The following is a 26,898-nucleotide window of genomic DNA, read 5'->3' as shown; positions in this document are numbered from 1 at the left end:
ATAGTTTATCTCTAACGTGGCAAAACTTAGTTTTTGGTGTTGAGAGTGTAATATGGATTTGATTTTACACGCCTTTGGAAAGGAAACATGAATCTTTGTACATATACTGGTGGTAGCTTTTCTAAAGATGTGCACGTATCGGGTGCATGTTTTCTTTGGGATTTTCCTGCCGGGTTCTTTCTTTCTGTTCATCACGGGACTAGAAATTAGTATAAACTATATAGTACTATATGTGATGAATTACAGAGTTGTTTATTTGTGTTTGTATTATGATTTCAGCCCTGAGGAAGTCGTTGTGTATATAGTATACGAGACGAAACACGTGTTGGCTGAATAAATGACACCTGTACATGGAATGTGGAGAAGCTTTATTTGAAGAGAAGTAAAAAATAAAGAATTATGATTTGAAGAACTTTTTTGATACGATCATTGGGATCATCTACCTGGAACTGCTTTGGATACACTGGAAAGACTTTTGCAAATTGTGCTATCATTTTATTGTTGTATAAATTGTGAGTGCTCAGGAGAATCATTTTGTTAGTAGACCTACTTGTAGGTTGTGTGGGGTGTTGGTAACCACACCCTTCCTTGGATCACCTACACGTATATTAGAGGACCTTACTTACCCTTACTTGCAGAGCGCCACCTCACCTGGGTTACCAAGTTTTCTACATACTGAAAGTAGCTAGAATCTTATTTAACAAGTCTTTGAAACTAGGTTGTTTCTCAATCAAGTTGAATACCTGCTACGTGAGTCCACTCCCGAGAAAGAAAAACATCAACACAGCCAACCCAGACAACTAGAGACTAATGTCTAATTGCTCATTCGTAAGAGAAAATATTTGAAAGAGCAGTTGTTACTCAACTTACCTAGTTTACAGAGGAAAATTTCCTAATTTCAGACAATTAGGCGCAATCAGTCATTAGAGCCTTTTGGTGTGACCTAAAATTAACAGTGGACAAGAACAGAGTGCCCACCCTATTACTTCTGGATCTATCATCAGCATTTGACATTGTCCACCTCTACATACTACTACAAATACTGCATGCAGAATACATGAAAATGATCTAAAATTGATTGCCTCTGGGACAAGCTCAGCGTGGTATACCTACCACCTTTCAAATTAACTCCCTACACCGGTCTCTTTGGCATCCCTTAGGGGTCCATCATCTGTCTTCTATTATTCAACATATTGCTAACCCCATACTGGGCCTGGTTAGATCATTTAATCTCACTTGTAACCACCATGTAGATGATACATACATTCTAAAAAGGGATGGCTTAGAAGTACTATGAAAATGAAAATGTGATAACTGTCTTAGAACAGTAAATGCATGGACGATGAGCTAAACATGGCAAGGACAGAGATTATGATCGGTGGACAATGACAAAAAATACCAGCCTACTGCAATATCGCCCAAGAAACTTGAGGCTTCTACTACTCCATTGAGAGAAATCAGAAACTTACAGGTGAACATGGATTCAGAACCACCTCAATACCACATTTCAACAAGATAACAGACAGAACCTTCTATTCACTGAAAACATTGTGGTGTATTTCCCTTAACCTTGGACTGGCCACCAACAAAAGAACCAAGCTAGTCTTACAGTTGAATTCTACAAACTTGACTATGCCAACAGCCTATACCTTAGCATCCACCATTTTATCATATGTAAAATACAACTAATCCAAAGTGCTGTAATAAGCCTTTCCACCCCTCCCCAAAAAAACGCATGACTCCAGAGCTGCAATCACTACACTGGCTACTAGTATCTAGAAAAGCAATATTCATGGCACTGCATCATCCAAAGAGCATCCCAAGGAAAAGGACCAATATACCTAAATGTGAAATTCAAGCAATACAAACAAAATAGAACACTACGCTCTAGGATTCTCCACAGATCACCATACCACTTTACTATAAGAAACCCTTCAGAGGCACTCTTTTTTAGGTACAAGCTGCCAAGCTTTGGAACTCACAGCCAAAATTCAAACATTCAGGAGCATTTACAGAAGAGAGGTGAATATATGTCTATTTCTAAGATAACTAATCATCCCACAACCCTGGAATAAAACCCGGAATAATAATCACTCCTTCAAGTACAATCTACAGTCTAAAAATATACACGGGAGGCGTGGCCAAGATGGCGACCTGATCGGACGCAGGTCTCTGTGGCTCCTTGCCCCGGCCCTCGCTTAAAGCACTGTACCGCGACCAATTCAGGCCCCACGACCACGGCACTGACCCTCATCTGATAGCGGCTGCGAACTGCACTGCCAGCGCAACTCCGGAGCCTGCCTGACCAAGGGGGGCTGACGGCCAAGCAGATCCAGATCGCAGCGGGAGGAAATGGCGGACGCCACGATGTGCCCGCCAGTGCTGCACTAACAAGACCCCACAGCCCACATAGGGAGAGTGCCAGCCGGCTCATCGCCGGCTATTCCCGAAGAGCCCGCAACCTGCACATCCCGACCATGGGACCACGTCCGAGAACCGGACCTCCGCCTCCCCCTGTGGCGGCCCAGCCGAGAGGAAGAGGGACACCTGCAGAGCCGCGAAACTCGAGGCCCCGGCTCTCGGGCCTACCGCAACACGGGTCCCGCGGACCCCGGCAGACAGATCTCAGACCTGTGGGGCTACCAGCACAACCAGCGGAGGTCGGTGGTGTGTGTCGCAACCCGGCCCATGCCCGGGACGGACCGAGTGGTGGGGAGGCCCCGTTTGCGCCATTTGCAGAGACGAGGCCGGTAGAAGAGGTGACCGGACGGGAAACAGAGACCCCCACCGCGAGGCCTGGAGCTGCCGCACCCAGAAGTTTGGAGGTGAGTAGCGACAACGGGGATGATGAGTGGGAGGTTCGGGGGGCGCAATCGAGCCCCCGGCGAGCGACATTGTTAATTCATGGCAACCTAGGCTGCCGGTCACGAGAGGGATTAGCGGCGACGCCCCACGAGTGAAACCTTGGCACCGGCTGGGCGATTGCTGCTGTAGTCTGAGCACCCCCGGGCCCTTTGCGGCCGCCGCGCCCGGAAAAGTAACCCACCGGCCCGGAGAGCGGGGACCGAGCTACTAGCGCGGAGATCGCATCGTCGCCACAGGCATTCCACCCCCGACCTACCTGGGCGGTGAGGAGTACAGATCGGAGGGACCGGCCTGCCGCTCTCTGGAGCGGTGAACTGAGACGCGAGAGGCAGCGGCGTCCCGGGGCCCGAGCCGAGGCCTTCACAGCGCAGCCGCCAACTGCCGCCGACGAGACTGCAGGGGGTTCCTGGGCAGCCCCGAAAGCGGGGATCCCCCGGCCCGGGGCCGTGCCTCGACCATGTCCTCGACCAGCCGTCGTGCTGGACGCACGATCACTGGCATGCTGGTAAAGGGGGCAACCAAAGGGGATAAGAGTCCCGACAAACCGGCGCAGACAGTACAACCTAAGGTTGGTGACCGTGCAGAAGGAGAAGCGCCAGCCACAAAGTCCTTCATGGAGGCGCTATTCACTTCCCTCAAGGAAGATATTCAGACCCTGAAGCAGGAGATGGCTGGGGGTTACAAAGAACTGAGAAGAGATATGGAGGAACTTGGGGAACGAGTAGCAGAAGTGGAGACAGCGGACGTTGCCAGAGGCGAGGAGGTACATGTCCTGTAACAAGAAGTAATCAGACTCCAGGAGCAACAATTGGACTTGCAGGCGCATACAGAGGACCTGGAGAACCGCTCACGGCGCAATAACATACGTGTCCGGAACGTGCCCTCAAAGACCGAAGCGGGTGACGTGACAGCTTATCTACAGGGCCTGTTCAGAGACATATTGGGGGAGTCGGATGACTTTGAGATCAGGATCGACAGGGCGCACAGGGTGGGTCTTCCTCGACGAGCAACCAACCCCCCGCCTGATATCCTCGCCTACCTCCCGGACTTCCCTCTCAAAGAACGCATCTTGAAGGTGGCCCAGCAAAACCAACCCATCACTTCTCGTGGCCAAGCGGTGGAACTCTTCCAGGACCTGTCCGCAATCACCCTTCAAAAGCGGCGAGCCTTCAGAACAGTCACAACCTTTTTGCGAGAAAAGGGCATCCCATATTCCTGGGGACACCCATTCCGCATCATTTTTAAATGGAATGGGTCCCTGCAGCAACTCAGATCACTGAAGGACACTTGTGACCTGCTGGGCATCCCATGCGAGGAGGAGGGATCGGGAGACGACTCAGGTGCGACCCCCTCGCAGTCGACGCTCCTATCAGGCGATAGAGGGGGCTGGCAGAAAGTGAGACACAAGCGCCCTAAGAAGAAAATTAACAAGCCTGACCCCAAAACAGTAGCCCTGGAACACGCAGCCGCTATCCAAGAGGTGTCAAAAGATACTGCCAGCGCGCCATGAGAGATAGTGGTCGAGACCTTGACGAGCATGGCCGCTGTGTGGCGTGGGGGCGGGGCGGGGAGCCGACGGGTTGCCGTTGCCATTGCCTGCCCATCATCGAAACACCTTACCACAGGACCAGTTGAACTGTTGACTGGACCTGGGACAATGTTCGCTAATGACTTTTTCATGGTTGAGGTAGGGGTGAGGGAGGGGGGAGCGCAGGAGGGTATTGTGGGAGTTCGGGCATCAGGGGGTTGAGGGGTATGGGAGGGGGGGGGAGTGCTCTCCTTGTCCAGGGGATTTTGACTCCGCAATCCGGTTCCATAGGCTGATCCACATCAGACGAGGGAGGACCCTGCCACAGACACTTGCAGGCCAGAGGCTGTGCTTAGCTAACCCTATGACACACTCGCCATGACACGTCCCTTGACAGTGCTCACGCTTAACGTGAGGCGCCTTAACAACCCGGTCAAGCGCAAGGCGGTGCTATCCTTTCTGGAACACTCGAAGGCGGACATCTGCCTCTTGCGGGAAACACATTTAGTACCTAAGGACCACCATAGACTAAAGTCTCGATCCTTCCCCTGGCAGTTTTTCTCGTCTGCCCATAAAAAAGTAGCGGGGGTAGCGGTATTAGTAGCCATATCCTTTGGGGGGAAGGTCCTGCAGAAAGAGGCTGAGATTAGGGGGAGGCTGCTTGTCCATTGCTTCCAGGTAGCGGCCCAAACGTTGCTGGTAGGCACTGTATACGCTCCTAATGAGGGTCAAGAGAAATTCTTGCACACAGCCTTAGAAGCAGCCACAGCCACTACACACCCACACTTACTGCTTGGTGGTGACCTCAACGTTGGTGTTTCACAACACGGCAGATCGCTCCGGTCAAGTTGGGGCACTCTCAGCGCCGGGACACACACACATTTCAGAGTTGGATCTCGCGGATTTGTGGAGGCACACACACCCACACACAACAGCGTACACATACTACTCAGCAGCCCACAAAACATACGCGCGGTTTGATTATTTTTTGTGTTCTTCCCAACTAACTTCACAGGCTCAGGAAGTGGAGATACTTCCAGCCTCTTTATCTGACCACTCGCCGGTGGTAGCGTCCTTCCATGTCGCACCCACGCCGAGCCCCCAGAGGCACTGGAGACTGCGGGATGGCCTCCTACAGGCCCCAGCCATGCAGGAACGGCTCAAAACAGCGATCGCTCAATTTTTGACACATAATGCTAACGAGGACACGTCTAAAGCCACGCAATGGGCAGCCTCAAAGCAGTCCTCCGCGGTGAAATCATCTCGATAGCTACCGCTAATAATAAGGAACGGGCGCAGAAGAGGGCCGAACTCACCCAACGCGTATCCGAATTGGAGCAGATGCACCAACGCACCGGGCGGCACGGGCGTGGCGCCAACTCTGCACTGAAAGGAAAATGCTGGCAGCCCTAGACCAAGACGTGGCGGAATACGCCGCCATGCGCCTCAAACATGCATACCACACCGGGGGAGACCGCTGCGGGAAGCTACTGGCGAGCAGATTACGAGAACAACGCCAGAGGCAACATATACGCTCCCTCCAGTCTACCCAAGGTGCCCTTATCACTGAAGATGCAGCCATCGCTGCGCCCTTCAGCGATTATTACGCTGCCCTCTATGATGCTGACCACCTAGACCTGCAGGCCAGCCTGGACTACCTGCAAGGTGCAGCACTTCCATCCCTAAACGAGGCACAGGCGGCGTTCCTCGATCACCCCATTGGCCTTGAGGAGGTCATTTTGGCGATATCCCGCCTTAAATTGGGGAAATCCCCAGGCCCAGATGGCTATACAGCGGCCTTTTATAAGACCTTCTGCCCGCAAGTGGCCCCTTTACTGCGTGACCTTTTTAACAATCCTGTTGTACGCAGACGATGCGGCTATACTGTCTCAAACAAGGCTGGGGCTGCAAAGGGCTGTCACGAAATTCACTCTCTTCATGCAAGAAAAGGGTTTGAAAGTACATATTGGTAAGACCTTTTCCTTGGCTTGTAGCAAGGGAATTAAGAAAATCCCATGTCCGATATTTATTGGAGGAAAAAAGATAGATACCGTAGAACAATTTCCATACCTGGGTATTTGCTTCCATAGAAAGGTGACCTGGCAGTCTGCTGTTAAAGCCAGGAAGCTTGCCTTTATTAGAGCGATTGGGGCACTTCGAGATTTTGCTAGCAAAATAGGGGGGAGACCAGTCAAGCAGCTTATTACCATCTATAAAGCAAAGTGTGTTTCAACAGCAATCTATGGGGCTGGTCTCTGGGGGATCGACATCATAACATCCATCCAGAAGGTTGAAAACCAGTTCCTAAGATACCTCCTAGGAATGCCGAAGTCAACGTCCACTTATTTGATCCATATAGAGTTGGGGCTACCATTCATTTCTGATATAATTAAGTCTGAGCCCATTCTCTTATGGCATACGATTTGGACTACCACAGAGACAGCTTTTAATCGAGAAGTGATTGCTGACAGCCAAAAATTGGAGGGGGCTAAACATATCAAATGGATGTCTTACATCAAAAGGTTTAGCTTTGAAATTGTTTGCCCAGAGTATTTTACTGACCCACCAAGTTTGGAGCTAATTTCCAGGAAGGCTCTGAGAAAGCTCTTAATGGACCATTTAGAAGCCAAAAGATGGACTATTCAAAAGGATAATAAAACTGTTTTGGCTTTTCAAAGGATCACCATGATCCAGGGTCTACAATTATATCTTGCGATTGACATTACTTGTTTTTCAAGAATGCTCCTTTCTAGATTCAGACTGGGCTCCTTTTTTCGGTTAATTACCTTCCCCTCCTGTAACGACTGGTCCTGAAACCTGCCCCCTTGCCCTTGTGATGATATTTCACCTCAATCCAACATCCATCCCATATTATTTTGCAAATACTACCTAATTCCTAGAAAATCCCTATTGAAACCACTATTGAAGACCTGGGGACTGCGGTCTTGTAAAGATGCTTTCGACCGCTTACAACAATTGGAGAATAAGGATGTGATACTTATTATGGAAAAGTTCTTGAAGTTGCTGCTAAAATTTAGGAACTCGTTACGATGTGACATATAAATTTGCATATTTATTCATTGTTCCTTGAACTTTTTTAATACTGTTTTTATGAAAAATGCTAACTCCTCTCCTCCCTGAAGTTATGTTTTTCTTTTGGCATTTTATAGATTTACATTTGGATTTTAATTATAAATTGATTGATTAATGTAATGTATGCTTTTATGATATCTTTGTGATTATCGAATAAAGCTCATTTTGATTTGATTTGATTTGAACACATTTGATCAGCCCGGCGCCATTCCCCCTGACCTACTAGAAGCAGCCATCTCAGTAATCCCCAAACCCGGGCGAGACCCAACCAGCTGCAGCTCATAGCGGCCTATCTCCTTATTGAACATTGACCTGAAGCTTTACACCGGTATCCTAGCAAGTCGTCTAGCACCATACATGCAGCAACTGGTGGAGCCTGATCAGACGGGCTTCATCCCACAAAGACAGACTAGCGACAATACCAGGCGAGTTCTTCATCTCATCGAGGCCGGGTCGCGCATGAGACCGGGCTGTATGCTCCTCACCATCGATGCGGAGAAGGCATTCGATAGGGTGCATTGGCCCTACCTCGACCAGGTGCTACAACACTTAGGAGTAGGAGAGGTCCTCCGCAATCGCATATTTAATTGTTATCGCCGACCTAATGCAGCAGTGCAGGTCAATGGTCACACCTCCCCGCGGTTTGAAATTGGCAGAGGGACCCAGCAGGGGTGCCCACTTTCTCCCCTCCTGTTCGCGCTCTATATTGATTGTTGTGTCTTGTAAAGCGCACTGCTACCCGGAGGCCTCGTAGCGCTATAGACCGCTGGGGAACCCGTCCTGGCTTTCCCTGTGAGATAGTCCCTCCTGGGGGTCTCCAAGGTGAAACCAGGCATCCCCGGCGTTTGTGTGGGGCCGTTGTGGAGATGAGGCAAGCTAATGCCCAGAGTTGCCGAGTGTGCTCCCTGGTCGGAGTACTGTTTTAGAAGGACAAGGGAAACCCAAAAGGATTAGCACTAGGGTCCTTGGGCAGTAGGTTATTGTACAGAACAGAGGACCCTAGTAATTAAGGATCGTGTGCGAAATAGACATACACTAGATAGTTTGTATGACCTCTGTCCAGCCGGACAGGATTTAATTTAGCTTTTTTATATTAAGTCATATATACAACATTTATACAAGAGTGGGCACAACCTGTGACCCACAAGAGACAAGACAAAACAAGTGACATAAACTCCAAGTTGCTTTACAATGTTTTTGTCCTGCTGATGATGCATATATCCTTAAGCTGCATCGAAACGTCGTCGACCTTAATGCTCCATATGTTTATTTGAATTTAAGAAATGTCTAGAACAATGGATTGCTACAAAAGTATTCTAGTCTGCAACACTGAATAAGAGTACAGACCGCTTTTTGCGCCTCTTTCATAAGTTTATGTCACTTGTTTTGTCTTGTCTCTTGTGGGTCACAGGTTGTGCCCACTCTTGTATAAATGTTGTATATATGACTTAATATAAAAAAGCTAAATTAAATCCTGTCCGGCTGGACAGAGGTCATACAAACTATCTAGTGTATGTCTATTTCGCACACGATCCTTAATTACTAGGGTCCTCTGTTCTGTACAATACCCTGGTCGGAGTAGGCACCGATGCGAGAATTATCAGTCCGCTGATCCTGGTCCAAGACCCTGCCGCGTCGGGAATCAAACCCTGGTCCCGGGCCGTTCTCTGCACTCGGGTCTGCCGCCTCTAACCAGTGAGCCACACCTCTCCTACCTATATGGAGCCGCTGGCGCAGCGGGTGAGACAACACAAACTCATTTCTGGCATCCCCTTTGGCGGAGACACACACAAGATCAGTCTTTACGCTGACAATATCTTATTATTGCCGGTGCAGTCCCTACGGGCTCTATTTGTAGAGCTCCACACATTCGCACAGGCGTCGGGTTTCAAGATCAATGTAGCGAAATCAGAGGCCCTGAATATATCGCTGCCACCGGAGGTCCTGGAGGAGGCCAAGGCGGAGTTTGACGTGCAATGGTCTGAGTCCGCCACCCCCTACCTGGGGGTCCTTTTGGCGCCAACGGAGCAGGCCACCACAGAGGCCAATTACACAAACCTCAGCAGGAAACTCCGAGACCATCTCAGGCGTTGCAAACACCTCACTCTGTCCGGATCGCGGCCGCCAAAATGACTCTGCTGCCCCAGATTCTTTATATATTCCAGACACTCCCCTTGCGTGCGCCGGCAGGGTGGCTGCAGAAGACCCAGTCGGAACTAGCACGATTCGTCTGGAACGGCCGGTGTCTGCGGTTTAAACATACTATTGCCACGCTGCCGCCTGAACACGGTGGAGTAGGCTTGCCAGATCTCACACTATACTTCCAAGCGACACAACTGCGTACACTAGTGGAATGGCACCAACTAGAGTCAGGCAAACACTGGCTCTTTCAAGATCAGGCTGTAGCAGGCCGCCCACTACAAGGCGTCCCGTTCCTGCCGCGTTGTCATAGACCCCCCAACCTGTATGCCTCAATGGTCACTAGCACGGTCCTCGGGGTGTGGGACAGGGTGGCTGTAACCCGAGAGCTCACCTCCTTCCCCTCACCGATGACTCCAATATTCGATAACCCGGACTTCACACCGGGACTAGACTCTAAGGCCCATACTGCTTGGAGGGCGACTCCCTGTAGGGACGTGGGACACATGTTCGATCTCAAAGGCATCCTCCCTTTCCACAAGGTGAAAGAGAATTACGGTATTGCTGAGACATCGCCTGCACTACCTGCAGATACGCCATTGGGTTCTACACCCTTCGATCCAACCCGGGGCGCGGCGACACCTTACCCCATACGAGAAGTGGCTGCTGACCCGCATATCTGACAAAAAACTAATCTCAGACCTCTACCAGCACTTACTCCTCACCAACATACATACCTATAACGCGGAGAGGGCCAGATGGGAGAAAGACCTGGGGTGCCAACTCACATTGAAAGAATGGGAGGGAGTGTATTATAGAGCTAGGCACTCGGCGCACCACACAGGTCTCACCGAAACGATGACCAAAGTTGCCACCTATTGGTACCATACACCCGAGAGGCTACATCGATGGGACCCCCGAGTCAGCGACCGCTGCTGGAGGGGATGTGGGGAACTCGGAACACTGGAACACCTGCTCTGGAGCTGCGATAGACTCCAGCCCTATTGGACCCCAATCCTTGATTTGATAGATTCTCATCTAGACACGCAGCTGCCTCGACTCCCATCTTATACTCTGCTAGGTCTTCCTAATGCCCTAATGTACCCCTTGAAATCCTGGAGAGGGAGGCTTATTGCACTAGCGCTGAGGGCAGCAGTTCAGAACATTGTGGCTCACTGGAGAGCTGTCCAGCCCCCACAACAGTTGGGCTGGCTGCATCGACTCTGGGCGATTCTAGGAATGGAAAAGTTGTCATTGGCCACGGCAGGGAGGGGGGCAGACTTTGCAGCACTCTGGCGACCTTTTCTAACCCTGCTGACCGGGGAATTCCGGGAGTTAAGCTGTCCCCGCTACTTACAACAGCTGCGACTTGCAGACACCCCACTCCCAGAGCCTAGAACGCAACCACGCAAACGCAGAGGCCCAGTAAGCACTACACCGGATGGCCCATAGTAAGAAAGTGGTGGACTGGAGTCCCTATTCTCGCTTAATGGACAAGGAGAGGGGTGGGTGTGGGAGGAGGGTGGGAACACTGTTTTGCCCCCTTTTTTTTTGTCTTCCCTGTTCATTCTCGCTTCAATATCAGCTCCACTTGCACCTCCATAGCACTCCTTATGACGCGGCCGGCCCGATTGGGTTGTAGGCGGCTTGCTGTGTTAACTGTAACGGTCGATGCTCCCGATTGTCATAAACACACACTGGCACTGTCTGCGACCGCCTTGTACACGGGCTGGCGTAGATGGCTGTAGGAGGTGCAATGCTCTTGTTTGTTGCTCAATAAAAAGATTTAATACTAAAAATATAGACAACTTTCTATATCCAGGTAAGTTATGAAGGGCCGACCTAGGTCTAGTGTGGGTATTGTATGGAAATGTCAATTCATATATAACCGTCCTGGCTCGCACTAATACTGTAACACACAGCTTTTGCACAGTCAATTGTAAGTCAAATAGACTGCATAATAATTCCCTTATACTGCTTGAAAATAAATATAATTTTGGTCAAAAATAGCACACTTTGTCATACTAGTCATGAGCACTTGATGAAAAAACTTAGTTTGTGGATGTGCTCTCTGTGAAAGGGAAGAATGCGGCCACTCACAGTGAAGGCAGCCAATGACTGAAGTGGGCTGACCTATTACCCCACGCCATATGCTGTAGTGGATTGACAAAAAAGGTGAATACCACTACAACAGACCTAAAGATGAAGAAGGCTTTCCGAAAGGCCCTATAAGTAAGTATATCATACATAATACTTTTAGTAAAATGAAAGGATCTTGTCTAACACCAGAACTAAAAACCATATAAACATACGAATATTAATTAGGTAATCACAAAGTACCAATCTTAGATTAGCTCCTAAAGTAGATCTATCAATATAGTTAAAGGCTATATAAGCGTAGTATGGTGAATTGTCTCTAATTCCCAACGAACATTTAGCCAGTAGAAATAAGATAAACCACCTTCAACTGAAGAAATATCCTTGACAAAAACAAGTTGAGTAATGGGTAAAATGTTGTTTTCTTCTATCAATATTTTTAAGCCGGACAGAACTATTTTCCGAAAATATGATTGGACATAACATAGGAAACAACCGCTAAACCAAAGCATTGTGCGGGTTGCCTTTTTAAAGTACTGTATTCCAAAGATCATGTGTAGGACATCCATTGACAATAAGATACAGTGGAATAAGCAGTTAGCCCCTCCACTTTATTAGGCATATTAACCCCTCCCATGCTGGTGACGAACCCCAGCCGCCACGCCCCGCGGTGGGCGTGTGCTGATGACGGCTGGGGTTCGTCACGGCCCGCCCTGTTCTTTTGTTTACCGCACAGCGGTAAAATCGCGGCAGCAGCGAAAGGGTTAATAGATATAACTGGATTTCTCACTTTCAGGACTCATATTAGACTTAGTATTACAAGGTTATATAAAGCAACATCTTTACTATGTACATACTATATCCCTAACTAAAATGAGTGCCAGTTCACTTTATAGTTCCATTTTCTTAAGCATGTTACATTTATACATCTGCAATATTCACATCGTCACATTTACTGTTTTGTGTGTTTTTTTTTTTTAAGAGCCTTGTGACTTGTTTTGGTGGCCCATTTCTAAGCGGTGTTTGTATGCGACTGTCCAAAGATCTCAGACACTGCAGAGGAGGACTTCCGGATTTGGTGGTGTGGAATACAAAAAACTGCAACTTTAAGGCAAGATAATCTATTATTACTTTTATTTAATGGTCTGATTTATCTTGCATTTTATACACTGTTCATTGCCTCACTTCTTGCTTTATAAGATTATACAAAATGCATATGCAATTCAATAGTACTTCAGAAAAATTAAAGGGAACGTCAACCGGATTCAAACTTCTGACTTAGAAGATGCATAAAGATCTTTGCAGCTGCCATGTTATCTCACTTAATCGCTCTTTCAGAGAGAGCTGTAAATCTTGATTTGTCTGTTAATGAGTCAGCTGTTGGAATGCATGCATAAGATGTGTGTCATCTGAACATGAAACGATGTTCAGGCCCCACCTTTGAACTATCAGCGCTAGTGAGGCACGGTAGATGTTAAAGAGAGTTGGGCTTAATGCTGAGCCTTGCGGACCCCACAACTTATTCCTCTGAACTGGGAGGTGAAAGGTAATTTAAAAAACTGTTTACAGCCAGTCAGAAAAATATGAACAAAGCCAGTCTAAGGCCCACTATTCCTGCCTTCTCCATCTCTGAATGAGGATATTGTGGGACACTCAGTCAAATGCAGTGGATAGATCTATTAGAATGACCACCGCTTTTCTCTTTTCTTTACTTCTGTTTTACTCTGTGACCTCTATGAGCGCTGACCCAGTGCTAAATCTCGCACAGAAGCCAGACCGAGAATAATGGAGAATATTATTCTGTTCAAAGTGTCTAGTAATCTGACAGTTTACCAGAGATTCCAGCATGTTCCCCAGAACAGGGACGAGAGAGATATGCCTGTAGTTACTCATAATAAGCTGTTCGAAATTGTTTTTTCTCAAAAGTAGCACCACAAATGCCTTTCTTCAAATCTGCAGATTGCCTTAGACAGACTATAGGGAGGACAGACGTCAAGAGGGGAACCCAATTTTACATTTTTTTAATAATATTTTAAAATTTAGCTATAATCGAAATTTCCTTACAGTGTGTTTGCATGCTGTTGCACTTGGCCCTCTGCAGGGTCACCCCCAAACATTTTTCCTTCTTCCCCCCTGTTTTGCTCAAATCTTTTTTGTTGACCATAGGACTCTGTGCACCTTACCATTGCCAACCAGTGCTAAAGTGCTTGCACACAGTCCCTTAAACATGTTCAAATTGGCTTACACCTGATTGGCATATTTAATTTACTTCTAAGTTCCTAGTAAAGTGTTATACCATCTATCCAGGGCTGGTAAATTAAACGCTACTAGTGGGCCTGCAGCACTTATTGTGCCACCTTAAAAACATGTCAGGTCTGCCATTGCAGCCTTTATGCAGTTTTAAACTGCAAAATAAATCGTTTGGCAATCCTAAAATTCCCTTTTTTATATCTCTCCCCTGCATGGTATTTAAAAATATGGACATGTACTTAGTTTACATGCTCTAGTGAGAAACTCTCAAACTGTTTTTTCACTTCTGAGAGGCCTACCTCTCCCACAGGAGGGGAGTCACCTTATTACAATTAATAAGCGATACCTTTTGTTTCGGAGCAGGTTCCAATTTCATATTTGGTTTCTAAGGAATTGTAATTTTAAAATCCTCTTTAATAGAAAAGTTAGATTTGAAGTCACAATTCTGTAAATGCTACTTTTACAAAGTTGCAGCAAGAACAAAGTGATCGATGGAATGCTTGAATTAATCTAAACCACTGACATTCGCTTGGGACGCATCCAAATGCATAGTTCTTTGCCCACCTTGCCACCTCAATTTGGACAAAGCCTTATGCAAATCAGTATGGACCCTGTGCCAGTGGAAACAGTCCAACCCGAAACTACCAACCCAGGTTCTCCCTGAACCGGAATACAAGCAACCTAGGACCAGTTTTGCTCTAATTTTGGGCTCTTCAGCCTTGATTCCAGGGGCACAGTGAGCACTTGATCTACGTCTAGGCATACCCGGTTATAGATGAAATGCTTGAATTAATCTCAGCCACTCTTATTCGCTCAGGCTGTATCCCAATCCATCGATTTTCACCCACCATGCCACCTAAGTTTGGACCCAGACATATGCAAATCGGTCATGACCCAGCTCCAGTGGGAACAGTCCAGCCAGAACTGTCAAGCCTGGTCCTCCCTGAACTGGAATAAAAGCAACCTATGGCTGGGTCCAAACTGAGATGGCATGGTGAGCGAAAAATTATGGATTAGGATGTGTACACCTGCTGTTCCTGGGCTTTTAAAGAAAGGACTGTGCTTGTGGTGCCCCACTCAAGGAATTGTCATCCCCGAGCCCCAGACAGGAGTGATGAACTCTGAGAGTCAGTTGGCTGGCTTCCCGTTACAGCTCCAGGATCACAAAGCTGAAGAAGCCACTATGGCAAGTTTGTAGCCAAAGTTGTTTATTCATGCTGACCACTGAAGTGCAGCCCCAGAGATCAAACCCCGAGACTAAAAAATTACACCTGACTCTGTTGGACCCAGGATAGTCATCCGAGTCCTATTTGGTCACCCAAGACGCACACTAGCTGATTTGAAAGAGAATGCTTATTTCGCTGTGACTAGAGACCAGTAGACCAGTGGCAACTGTTTTTTGGCTGAACTATACCTGGACTTTGAGGCTCATCCTCCTTGACCAAAGTCATCCTTCTATGTTTGTGGACTGAGGGGTGGTCCCAAGAAGACTTCCATCAACCGGATGTTCATTCTTTGCATATTCAGCATCCTCTATCCCTTGCATTGGGACAACTCCATTAATGGGTATGGGAGTTTGCCTATAGAGTCTGGAACTGGACTGAAGACTGATTTGACTGGAAGGTAACTGTCTTGCAAAGCCTTATTAGCATTCTGACTTGTTCCCTGTTGGAGTTGGTCACCCAAAGTGGGCTGGAGTCCCTGAACACAACTCTATAAAAGGTTTTCAAAATAGCCGCTAACCGTGATAGTTGCCAATACTTGTTTGCACTGTGAGTGAAAAGCAGTGATTTATGATTTGCTTAATAATTTATATCTCCGGAACCCTTCAGTGAATGTTCATTTTGGTGTCTAAAAAATCATAAAAATAAGATCCATTTTGTATAAATTTGTGTGGTATTTCCTGGTAATTGCTTTTCTTTCTTATTAAATTGTTTTGGTATTTCTGAATACTTTGCACTTGTTCTGTTGTTAAAGCCTGACTTCTCGAAGCCTCCACTACCAAGGGTTGAGCTAAGGTTTTACAAACAAGCCTGACTGGACCAAAGACGGGTTTGTCAGTTTATTAAACTATATAGTTGTACAATCATACCATATAGAAAACCGTATTTCCTCTCAAAATGGTGTGATTCTAAGTGCCTGTACTGTTTCCAGCTCTGTGTAAAAACAACTACAACACAAAACCTTACTTAAACTGCAATTTTTTTGTTATATGTCATGACTGAACAATCTATTACAAACCCTTTTGATTGAAGCACAAGCAATTATTTGACTAGAAACCACACATTATATATGTTTATTTAGGTGTAGGTTTTAAATGCAAATGCACAAATGTCAACATTGTTGAAGTATTTGTTTCATTGCAGCATGATAATTCATCTTGCTCTTAACATATTCCTATTTTATTTTAGCGAAGCTTGAATTGCTCTTCAAGTTATTGTTTTGAAATAGTGAACAAGGTTTCTGAGAAATTAATATCTTGATTTCTCGGTTACTGTTTTTAAACAATAAGCAAGGTTTCACAGAATATAAGTAGGCAAAAGGCTAAATGGCCTTTATTATTAATTATTGTGAAGATGTTTAACAGTGTTCAGACCAGACTATATAAACTGAAATTAAGAATTATTAGACAGAGATGAACTTTAATGGTCGTACAGTAGCTGTTAACACCTTTTCCTGCTTATGCTAAGGGAACCCCCTATCTTTGAACCTGGGGTGTTAGATAGTTTTGTGAAAAAACAATGGTTTATACAAGGCCAATAGGTCCTAGAAGAGATTAATTATCTCAAGAAAACAAAAAATAATCAAATAGCCTATGGCATAAGGCACTTTTCTAGACAAATTTAGGAAGGGACACCCGTGAACATTGTAAGGCGATTCATTTATTTACCAATATTCACGTTATCAAAACAAGCAGATTATATATCCAGTTCTCACAAAATAGTGAAAAGAACGCGATGTGATGAGTGAAGGAAGTTTTTTAACAAACATTCATCGCATTAACAACTACAGCAAAACTCCTTACAACAAATTTTTGAGAATAAAGGACTTAGTCATAAAAGGGTTGACGGTGTTTCGATCTCAATAATTGGAGAGCTTCATCAGGACAGAGTTGTGAGTATGTGGTATTCAAATCCTGGTATTGGAGGCTGATGCCTAATGGCACAAATCTGATGGTATCATCAGAGGGACCGTGAGAGATTATTTCTTCTTGTATGACTGTGTCAAACCAGTGCTTAGATGAGTGTGGAAACTCTTTGCTATCGATTCCTTTGAAATATTTCAAGTATTGACAGCCAAAAAGATATAGAATCTCACAGCATATGCCATAAATGGAGAATGAGATATTGATTACTTTGGTACCTCTACCATAGTAGAGAATCAAAGGCTAAGTTACAGACAACCATACAGAATCCCAGCGAAGCTCTGTAGTCGTTGCTTATCGGAGTTTTGTAATAAGTAGGGGAAGTTAAAATACGCGATGGCACAAGAAGATAGTAGATCCTTGCATTTGCGGCAGAGGATGACAAGAAATAGACTAATCTTCAATAACTAGATATACATGTTGAGCCAGTACTCTTTACCGTAGCCGTAGTTATAAAGGTTTGAAGTGATATAAGAGTCCTAATATAGATGCGGTCCCTGGTGACATCTGTAACTTTTTTAAAAAGTTTCTGCTACCCTCTCCGAATTAGACATAATGAATTTCTCTGCTTCTAGCAAACCTAGTACTTAATGCTATGTAAATCTGAAGTTATTGTGCCTTTCTTTAAGAAAAGGAATAAATCAAACATCCACTTCACTGATTAATAAAACCACCAAACATTTAGGCAAACACACCTACAGGACTGAGTAGAAATCTGAACGATTCTGTTGATAGAGTTGGAACTCTATGGCACACTCTCTAAATTTTTCAATGTAAGCAAGTAACACCAAGAAGGGCTGTATAATATCAAGTTTTTGGACTGCACATGAGGAGGCAAGTCAAGAAAGATGGGGGAGGGTTTTCCGTTGGATATTATTATTGGTATAGCATTGTTAAGCCTACTGATTAGATATCACACAGGTCCGTGTTCAATAGTCCAGTATGTCTGAAACATTTAAATCAACGAGATGAGTACATCAAAGATGAATTGTATCCCCTCTGCTTATTGCAGTAACTGTTTTGATGTACTCCTTTAGAATTGGTAATACCCTTAGAAAGGGTAAGAACACTTTCCCAATAGGTATGTGTTTGGGGGATTTGGTGGTATTGACCAAATCCATAATAGCTGTGTTCATATGTTGCTGACGGGAACGCAATCACAAATAGTCCAAATTTTAAATGATTATTTTTGGTGCTAAAACCCAAGTCAAATAAATATACTTAGTCAATATATATAGAGAGAGATGCTTTCTATGTTTAGGTGGTAAATTCTCAAATATGTTGACCTTCAAAGAACTTTCAATGGAGGTATCCCTAACATTTTAATCAGAAAGCCGGTAACATGTTATCGAACATGGGGGACACTTAAGAGAGACAGTGATTTATCTGGCTAGATCTGTAGCATTGATGTAAAGTGTAAATAGTATATTGGGTTATTCCAAACACCAGACTTCGCTTGAAAAAAAATACATTTTGCAAATAATATTTCGGATCCCCAAGCCAAACCATCACATATACCAGACAACGTATTCTGCACAGACTTTGTAACTGACTGCTTTTCCATGACCACTGTCTGTTAAACAAGAATTGGAAAAACTAAACTATTGCCAACATGATTGATAAATTAACAAACTCAAAATAAAGTACACTCCTTGTTTGTTTAAGTCATGCCAGTCTCCTAATTTGAAACAATATAAGGCCTTCATCTTGGAACCTTTAAGAACTTTACTTAATTTCTCAATTGAATCTTGCAAGGTCCTTTATCAACTCAGAGACAGGGTGTAATAACTCCGATCCTCAAAAACACTGACTCTATTATCTTAAGTTATGCCATTTCTATTCCTTCACAACCTGCTAAAATAGTACAGCCATATCATTATCCAGCCTAGCGAGTACATGGATCAGGCTGTGGCTTTGAACCCTTTTCAAAACGGTTTTTGTCTTGCCTACAGCAAATAGAAAGGTGGTCTTCTTAGCTGCTGTGTGTGATCTTAGATGCTCCTGCCACTGGCCATTGTCCTGAGTGCTACTACTTCTTGATCGGTGGTGCATTTATCACTACCTATCATTACATCCTCTTTGGTCAGCTTAGCATGGTTGGGATATCGGACTGTGCTTTATCATATTTTTCTCACAGGCAGAACTCAATCAGTACGATTGCCACCATTCTCCACAATCCAGCTGAGCTCTGGACTACCACCGAGTCCAGCGCTTTCTCCACACCTTTTTAACAGCTATCTGGATTTGCTAGCCAGGATTATCCAGTCGAGGGAGACCACCTTCTTCATGTTCACCATTGAAGCTCAATTGACAGTACAATGAGAGGTGACATCTCATAAAGTACTAAACTCCAACAAGGTATGTGAGACATCCGGACATGGATGGAATATACCTGTCTTAACTAACTGCAGACAAGACGGAGGTAGGGGTGGTGAACAATCGAACTGGTTTCCTGAATTAGGTTACGTCCGCACGGAACCTTGGTGTGTTTATCGATTCTATGCTGTTGCTTATAAGTCAGATCTTTATTTACATTTCTGTATGTTCATACCATATAAAAATCCTCAGGAGAACTTCAACTCACGTTACTTTGGAGGGAAAAAGATTGTTTGTCTCATCCATCATTGAGTGGTGACTTCATCATACCAATTCGCTGTACTTTGTATTCTCTCTGCAATAGCTAAAATATTAGAGTCATATCATTGTCTAACTAATCCTGTACATGCAGCAGGCAATGGTTCTGGATCAAATAAGGTTTTATCTTGCCCACAGCGCCAAGTTGTTCCTCATACCAGTTCTGGGTGATCTTACGGCAGTGGCCAGAGGCGGAAGTGTATGAGAGCTAATACACTTAGATCTATCTGCAGTATTGACACTGTCGACCATTCTATCCTTCTTGGTCCGCTCTAATACGTCATCTGCAGGTAATCAAAAACCAGACAGCCCTCTTGTGACGGGGCTCCTAGGCTTGGTTGCACCACCCTCTTTAAAAACTGACTTTCAATAAAGGAATGAGTCTTCTTTTAGACTGTGTATCAACTACAGAGCATTGTTTAGGAAAACCCCCAGGTTCTTCCAGAAATGGTTAACCCCTACCATCCTATCAGAGCAGTGTGCTTTTCTTCTTCAAATTTGTTTATAATTCGTAAATGTCATTAAAGCAACACCCTTGTAACAGACAAGCAAGAGGGCACTGAATAAATAAAAGAGATGTCTACAGAGACCCATGAGGGATATCTCACTTCATCTGTCCTAAATTGGATCTGAAAGATCCTTGTTGTACTGCTTCCATACTGTCAGAAATTAGTTAATCCATTGTACGACATGATCCATAACTCTCCAGTCATCCAATGACAGTGGGACAGTTGACTGTTAAAAGCAGCTGAACGACCTAAAAGAACCAATTTGCCAACACCTGCGTTAGCACAAATACTCCTTTAGTCAACTGTGTTGAAGCAAACCCCCCTTGGACCTCACCTAAGACTCTCACCTCCTCAGAATTGAGTTGAAGTTGATGAGGACCACTTTTATCCAGTCGTTTGGTACTTTACGGTATGAGGGAGATGGGCCTAAAGTTTACTGGACCATTGGGATTGAAAGATGCCTTCTGCAAGAGCAGGCATGCTATCACTGTCTTGAATATCAAGGAAAGCATACCCGAACTAAGAAAGGCATACATAACATCGGTTAGAATGGGTGTTAAAGTGTATTTTATAGAGAATAATATCTAAACCTGGGCAGGAGCTCGACATATTCCGTTCTCTGTGAGTGATCATCTTTAGGATCGAAAATGCCTTTAAACTTTTCCTTGTGTGTAATCTCCTACAGATGTAGAGGCAAAGTTTTTGCTAATTAGTTAGCACGAAAGAATTGAGACAGATTTTCAACCAGTTTCCCTAAAGGGGCTCCTCAATTGCCATAGCCACCGTGGTGGAGAGGGGTTCGCCTGCCTACTCCTCTCTGGGTGTTTATTTGTGGCACATAGTTTCTTAGGATTATGATTTTTTTTGTAGCTGTGATGGGATAATTGTATTTTTTCATCCGATAAATATATCCTTCCATCTAGGTTGTAATTATTTAGCATATTAATTCCAGTTTCATTTGACCTAATCTGCCTTTCTTTAGCTCACCTTAAAACCATTCACACTTTAGAAACTTTGGTTTTGCTAATTGTGTCCGTGCATACTAGGCGATTTCTCATTACAATCAGAGATCGTGCTCATACTTACTCTATTTCTCTCCTGGTACTTTTCACCATTCAGTAATAATAACGAAAGTTACTGTCATTTTAAAGTTAAAAATATTAGATGTGTCCGGCTTATGCCCTGGAACGGTTGCTCATGGGTGACCGCACGCTCCACACCATTCTTTATTCCGCTCGCCTACGCCGTGGGTTGCCATCGGTCACCGGAGTGGTCTTTGCGGTGTGAAGGCAGTCACTGCGTCGCATGGGATGGTGGGGCAAACTGACAGCTGAGACGCCGCTTTGGCATAATGGTCTGCTCCCGGAGCTGGCGGCCCTGACCGGGTTTGAGGGTTGGGAGGCCATCGGGATTGCACAACTGGGCCAGGTCGTATCCGGCACCACCCTCAAATCCTTCGAGGAGCTTCGTACAGAGTTCCAAATGCCTCAGTCCCAGTTCTTCCGCTACCTCCAATTGCGGCATGCCCTCGCCCCGAGCGTCGCGGGTCTCGACTCCCTGCCGGAATTTAGCCCAGTCGAGGCCAAAGTGTTTATGGGGGACCTGGGGGACAAGAAAGTCTCTAGGATCTACCAGACGCTTGTTATTCACTGCTCCTCCACCCTACACTCCCTTCGGGAGGCATGGGAGGTAGACGTGGGCCCCCTGGATGAGGACGATTGGAGGGAGGCGCTGGAATCCCCATGTGGAACCGCCATTGCAGTCCGGCTCCGGCTAATCCAATTCAAATATTTGCATCGTGCTTATTACACGCGTGAACGATTGTGGAAGGCTGGGTTGATTGCATCCTCGGAATGTCTGCGCTGTGGGGCGGTGCCCGGCTCCCTGGTACACACGGTGTGGTCGTGCGGCCGACTGACTGGGTTCTGGAGGGGTGTGTGGAGTTGCCTGGCAGAGGTTCTGGGCTGGGACCTTCCCCGTACTCACCGGCTGGGCCTTTTACATATTATGGAAGGGATTGGAGGCAATGTTTATAAGCGCCATTTGTTGCTCTTGGGGTTGGTGGTGGCTAAGCGGGACCTGGCTCGGGCGTGGAAGTCAGTGAGGGCTCCCCCCCTGTCTGCATGGAAGGCTGGGCTGGATTATTTTATGGGTCTGGAGAGGCCGATCTTTGAAGCGAGGGGATGCCCGCGCAAACACTACAAAATCTGGAAGCGTTGGGCCGACTACCGTGGTCTGTCCTTGGACCCCCCGGCGGAGCTGGAGGAAGACATTTGATCGCAGAGACAATCTTGGCCTGAAGACGCAAAGCCCTGGTGGCATTACACCCGCCTGTTTTTATTTTCTTCTTTTTTGTTCTCTATGTTGCTTTCTATACACGTGTGGTAGGGGGGTTTGGGGGGGGTGTTTAGAGCGGGAGGGGGGTAGTGTTGCGGGTTAGGGTAGGGTGCGGGGGAATTTCTATACTGAGCCTATTCTGAGTCTGCTCTATCACTTGCTGCCTATGTAATTACTATATTGATATTGTGGTGGTGTTTTTGGTGTATGGAGATGCCACATTCGTGATGATCATTTGCTCAATAAAATTGGTTGTGAAAAAAAAAAAAAATATTAGATGTGAGTTGATTATTTTGTTGCCGTATTCTGTCCCAAAACGTGTACATACTTACCATCTCTGCAGCCTATCTTTCGTGAGCTACTTTTTGCTGGAGCCGACTTAACTCGCATTTACACAACAAATGATTTCTTCACCCTTAAATTAGCACTAACCTTAATCCCTGCCTTGAGCAATTAAATAATCGTCTCCGATAGATTAGCATTGCTCGGAATCATCCGCTGGCAGATTAGAAGCGCTTCAAATCCAGGACGCTCCATTGTCGCTCCCTTATCCCTAGTGCATAGACTGCAGAGAGGCAGTTACTGGGCCCTCGAGAGAGAGAGCCCCGTTTGCGTAGTAAGATTGCCGTGGGTCGGCCCTAAAGCAAGCAAGGAAATGGCCCCAGCGATCCTTTTGTGTGATGCTTTTCGAGTCAGGCATGGTACAAGACCCTGCTGCACTTGAAGACTTTGCAGCATTGCCTCCGCAAGGCGCACCCAGAACACTCTAGACTTGGGGAGAGTATTGCAAGACACTCCATCGTCCCTCGGTCTGACAGGATGGCTGGCACCTGACGTCTTACACCATTTAATCACTCTGCTCGCATACGAGTACTCTCTCTCCCTATGCCTGCCTCCCCATCCTACAGCCCCCTACTTATTTCATTGTGTGTACCCGAGGCAGAGGCATATGTGAATCACACATTGTTTATACAGTGGATTTCCCATGCACATGGACCCTATGTAAATATCTGGATAAATGCACATGAGCATACACTAAACATTTATGAAGAAATCGAAATGTGCTTCCGACCACCGTATGAATATTTTACCGAATCTTTGGCAAGACAGACTTACTCGCGGCGACCAAATATCACCGATTCCAAAAAGGCGCCTGCCTATCGGGGTAGATCCCATTCACATCTGTATGTCATGTAAACACCAAAGTGTATGTACCATCTGCGATGACAGAGTAATAGAAGATCTTGCTGTTTGGAAGGACCCGTGCGCTGTGTTCCTAGGTCTGGTGACAACCGTGAGCTCTTCTGACGGCGAGGATACAGAAAATGGGGAAACCAATGGGGGAGGAAACAGTCGGGGTGAATGTCCTATAACCAAGGTATCCGGGTCTATAGCAGTTGCTTATGTCCGTGCAAGGGATCAAGTGTCTGGAGATTCAGAGAAAATTACATGGGGCCAGTTAGGAGTTCTTTATTTTCCCCATAACTATTGGCGTATAGTTATATGCATACATTGTCATACTATGCTGCTGTACTGTGTATGATAACCTTGAAAATTAAAGGTTAATAAAAAAAAGAATATGTACCACGCATACAATCCACTGATAAACACACAGACCAGCTTGTAGAATTCGGATATGCAATCTTTGTGATCACCATCACACATAACATGTAGATACAGTGGAGTGTTCCACACAGATCGACTAAACATCCATATCACATTGGACACATCAATGCTTACCTCTGCTGAATACAGGGCACAATAAACTAATACACATCCGTATTGCATTGACACACTCGAGGATGCTTATCACACAAAACAATCCAGCAGAGCACCTATGTTCTACAGAGAGGGACTTAAAATCCATATCATATCCAGATAATTCCTGATATGTAACCTTATTGAATTTGACATTCATTAAACAAATTTACAGTCTTGCAACAGTCAAACACTCGAGCATGTGTACCACACGTACAAGCTACCACGCAATCTGGTATTCCAAACCAACCAATACACACCTGTAGGACATCTTGATACTTTCCCATGCATCTCCATCACTAAATCTGACACAGGCCACTAGAATATACATACACATGACAGTCCAACAATTGGCATATAATCATATAAGTCAAGACTCAATTTACTGTCAAATCGTCTATACTTACAACTGACCTTTACACTTCTTGCTTGTATGCACACCTCACCAAATATAACAAGTTTAACGATTACATTCGTATGATACCCAAGCATATGCACCATCCACAGAAGGTGATACACTGTTTCACACATACCAGCATTTTCACTCTGGTGCATGAGTAACCCTTACCAGACATAACTTATGTCACTTTAGAACAAATACGTGTCCATCTGACTTTCAGACGCTGCACAGCATGTGTTGTTAAATGAAAGTTTCTAGGGTTATAGGTTTCAAAATAGGATGGTCTCCCCTGAGGATTACATTTAGTGATTTGGGTAAAGTAATGTGTAGGTTAGTATTTTTATTTTTCTCACGTTTTATTTTTATTTTCCATTAAATCAATCAATCAGATTTGTAGAGCGCTATTTATCACCCGTAAATGTTTGTATTTCCTCAATACAGTTTAAACTTTTTTTTTTTTACTAATATTTGTTGTAATCTACAATGTGTACTATTTAGGCCTAGCATAGAATCAAATATTACGGAAGCAATACAACTGAATTTTTTCCGCCTCAAAGAATATTTTTTTACATTTGTTCTGGCACTGTCAGAGCTGAAAGAACCTATCAGATGTGTGTATTTATTTGGGCATTGTCATTTATGAAGATGAATACAAGTGATATACATTTCTGGGGATTGTAAAATCATTGATGGGCATCATTAGAACATTTCTAGTTTTGTTCCTTTCTTATTCCAAATAGTATTAACATCTTCATACATTTTCAATTTTTTAGGTTGTGGAAGTGAAAGGTCCTAATGATCGCCTCTCACAAAAACAGATGATCTGGCTGGATGAACTACGGAAGCTTGGTGCAGATGTTGAAGTCTGTCATGTTGTCGCAATTGGAGCCAAAAGTCAGCGTATTGGCTAAATGCATCATATATAGAGGGTCAACACATCTCTGCCATTTGAACAATTGCATCGACTAGGCTGTCTTACCTCCACCCATCTCAAAATGTCTTGTGGCATCTCAGTGCATCTTGTGCCTTCCATTGGCTTGGCAGTGACTCATCCATGATTCTTCTTAAACGTGCACGCTGCCAACAATGATACATTTTCTTTTGTAAGAATGGACACTGTGAGAGGGAGGGCATGAAGCAGACTACAGACAAAGACATGAGAGACCAGGAAGAGGATTTCAAGGCATGATTTAAGCGAGCACAGAGGCGAGGAACTCAATGCATCATGAAAGTGTATAAAGACTAGGAATTTGGTATTTGTACACAGCCATACGTACACACCTGTACCTCTGATATAGTGCTGGGAGTAGGTTCCCTAGTCTTGATTTGAATTTTTAACTAGAACAATAAAGATATATATAGATCAATGATCAGCATACTGTTTACCTAATGTGATATTCTTAATACAAAGAACATTGTCTGAACTGGGGTGGCAGAGTGGGCTAAAGAACGGTGATGGATTAAACCCAGATCTGTTGACTTGGTGGGAGTGTTTGTTTGGTTCAGATGCTCTGTCCATCACCACCCCCTTTTGTACCGCTTTGTTCGCCATAAGTTGGCAGGGTATGCTCAGACATGAGTCCCTTGCTCACTTTGCCACTGGATTCAAGCAAGCCTGGCTGAAGACGGCTGTAATGCCAGAAACCGGTCCTAGGAAGCTTGAATCCGGTCCAGGGAAGGCATGGCTTGGCAGTTCGGGGTGGACTGTTCCCATGAGGCACAGGGTCAGACTGATTTGCATATGGCCATGTCTGAACTGGGGTGGCAGAGTGGGCTAAAGAACGGTGATGGATTAAACCCAGATCTGTTGACTGGGTGTGAGTGTTTGTTTGGTTCAGATGCTCCGTCCATCAACACCCCCTTTTGTACCGCTTTGTTCGCTATAAGTTGGCAGGGTATGCTCAGACGTGAGTCCCTTGCTCACTTTGCCTCTGGATTCAAGCAAGCCTGGCTGAAGACGGCCGTAATGCCAGAAACCGGTCCTAGGAAGCTTGAATCCGGTCCAGGGAAGGCATGGCTTGGCAGTTCGGGGTGGACTGTTCCCATGAGGCACAGGGTCAGACTGATTTGCATATGGCCATGTCTGAACTGGGGTGGCAGAGTGGGCTAAAGAACAGTGATGGATTAAACCCAGATCTGTTGA

General features: G+C 45.4%; 1 protein-coding gene across 2 annotated transcripts in view; it reads left to right on the top strand.

Moving 5' to 3' along the window:
* Positions 1-26,122, top strand: part of FAN1 (FANCD2 and FANCI associated nuclease 1) — a 264,195-nt gene extending 238,073 nt beyond the window's left edge. For both annotated transcript variants that reach the window (XM_086958383.1, XM_086958384.1), the window contains 2 exons: positions 12,705-12,833; positions 25,529-26,122. In XM_086958383.1, coding sequence (XP_086814509.1) covers positions 12,705-12,833; positions 25,529-25,666 — 267 coding nt within the window. In that variant the 3' untranslated portion in view covers positions 25,667-26,122. The remainder of the gene's footprint in view (positions 1-12,704; positions 12,834-25,528) is intronic.
* Positions 26,123-26,898: the final 776 nt, after the last annotated feature.

The sequence above is a fragment of the Lissotriton vulgaris genome, chromosome 2_1, assembly GCF_964263255.1.
Source record: "Lissotriton vulgaris chromosome 2_1, aLisVul1.2, whole genome shotgun sequence".
Taxonomy (NCBI): domain Eukaryota; kingdom Metazoa; phylum Chordata; class Amphibia; order Caudata; family Salamandridae; genus Lissotriton; species Lissotriton vulgaris.
This window is presented reverse-complemented; position numbering and strand designations above follow the sequence as displayed.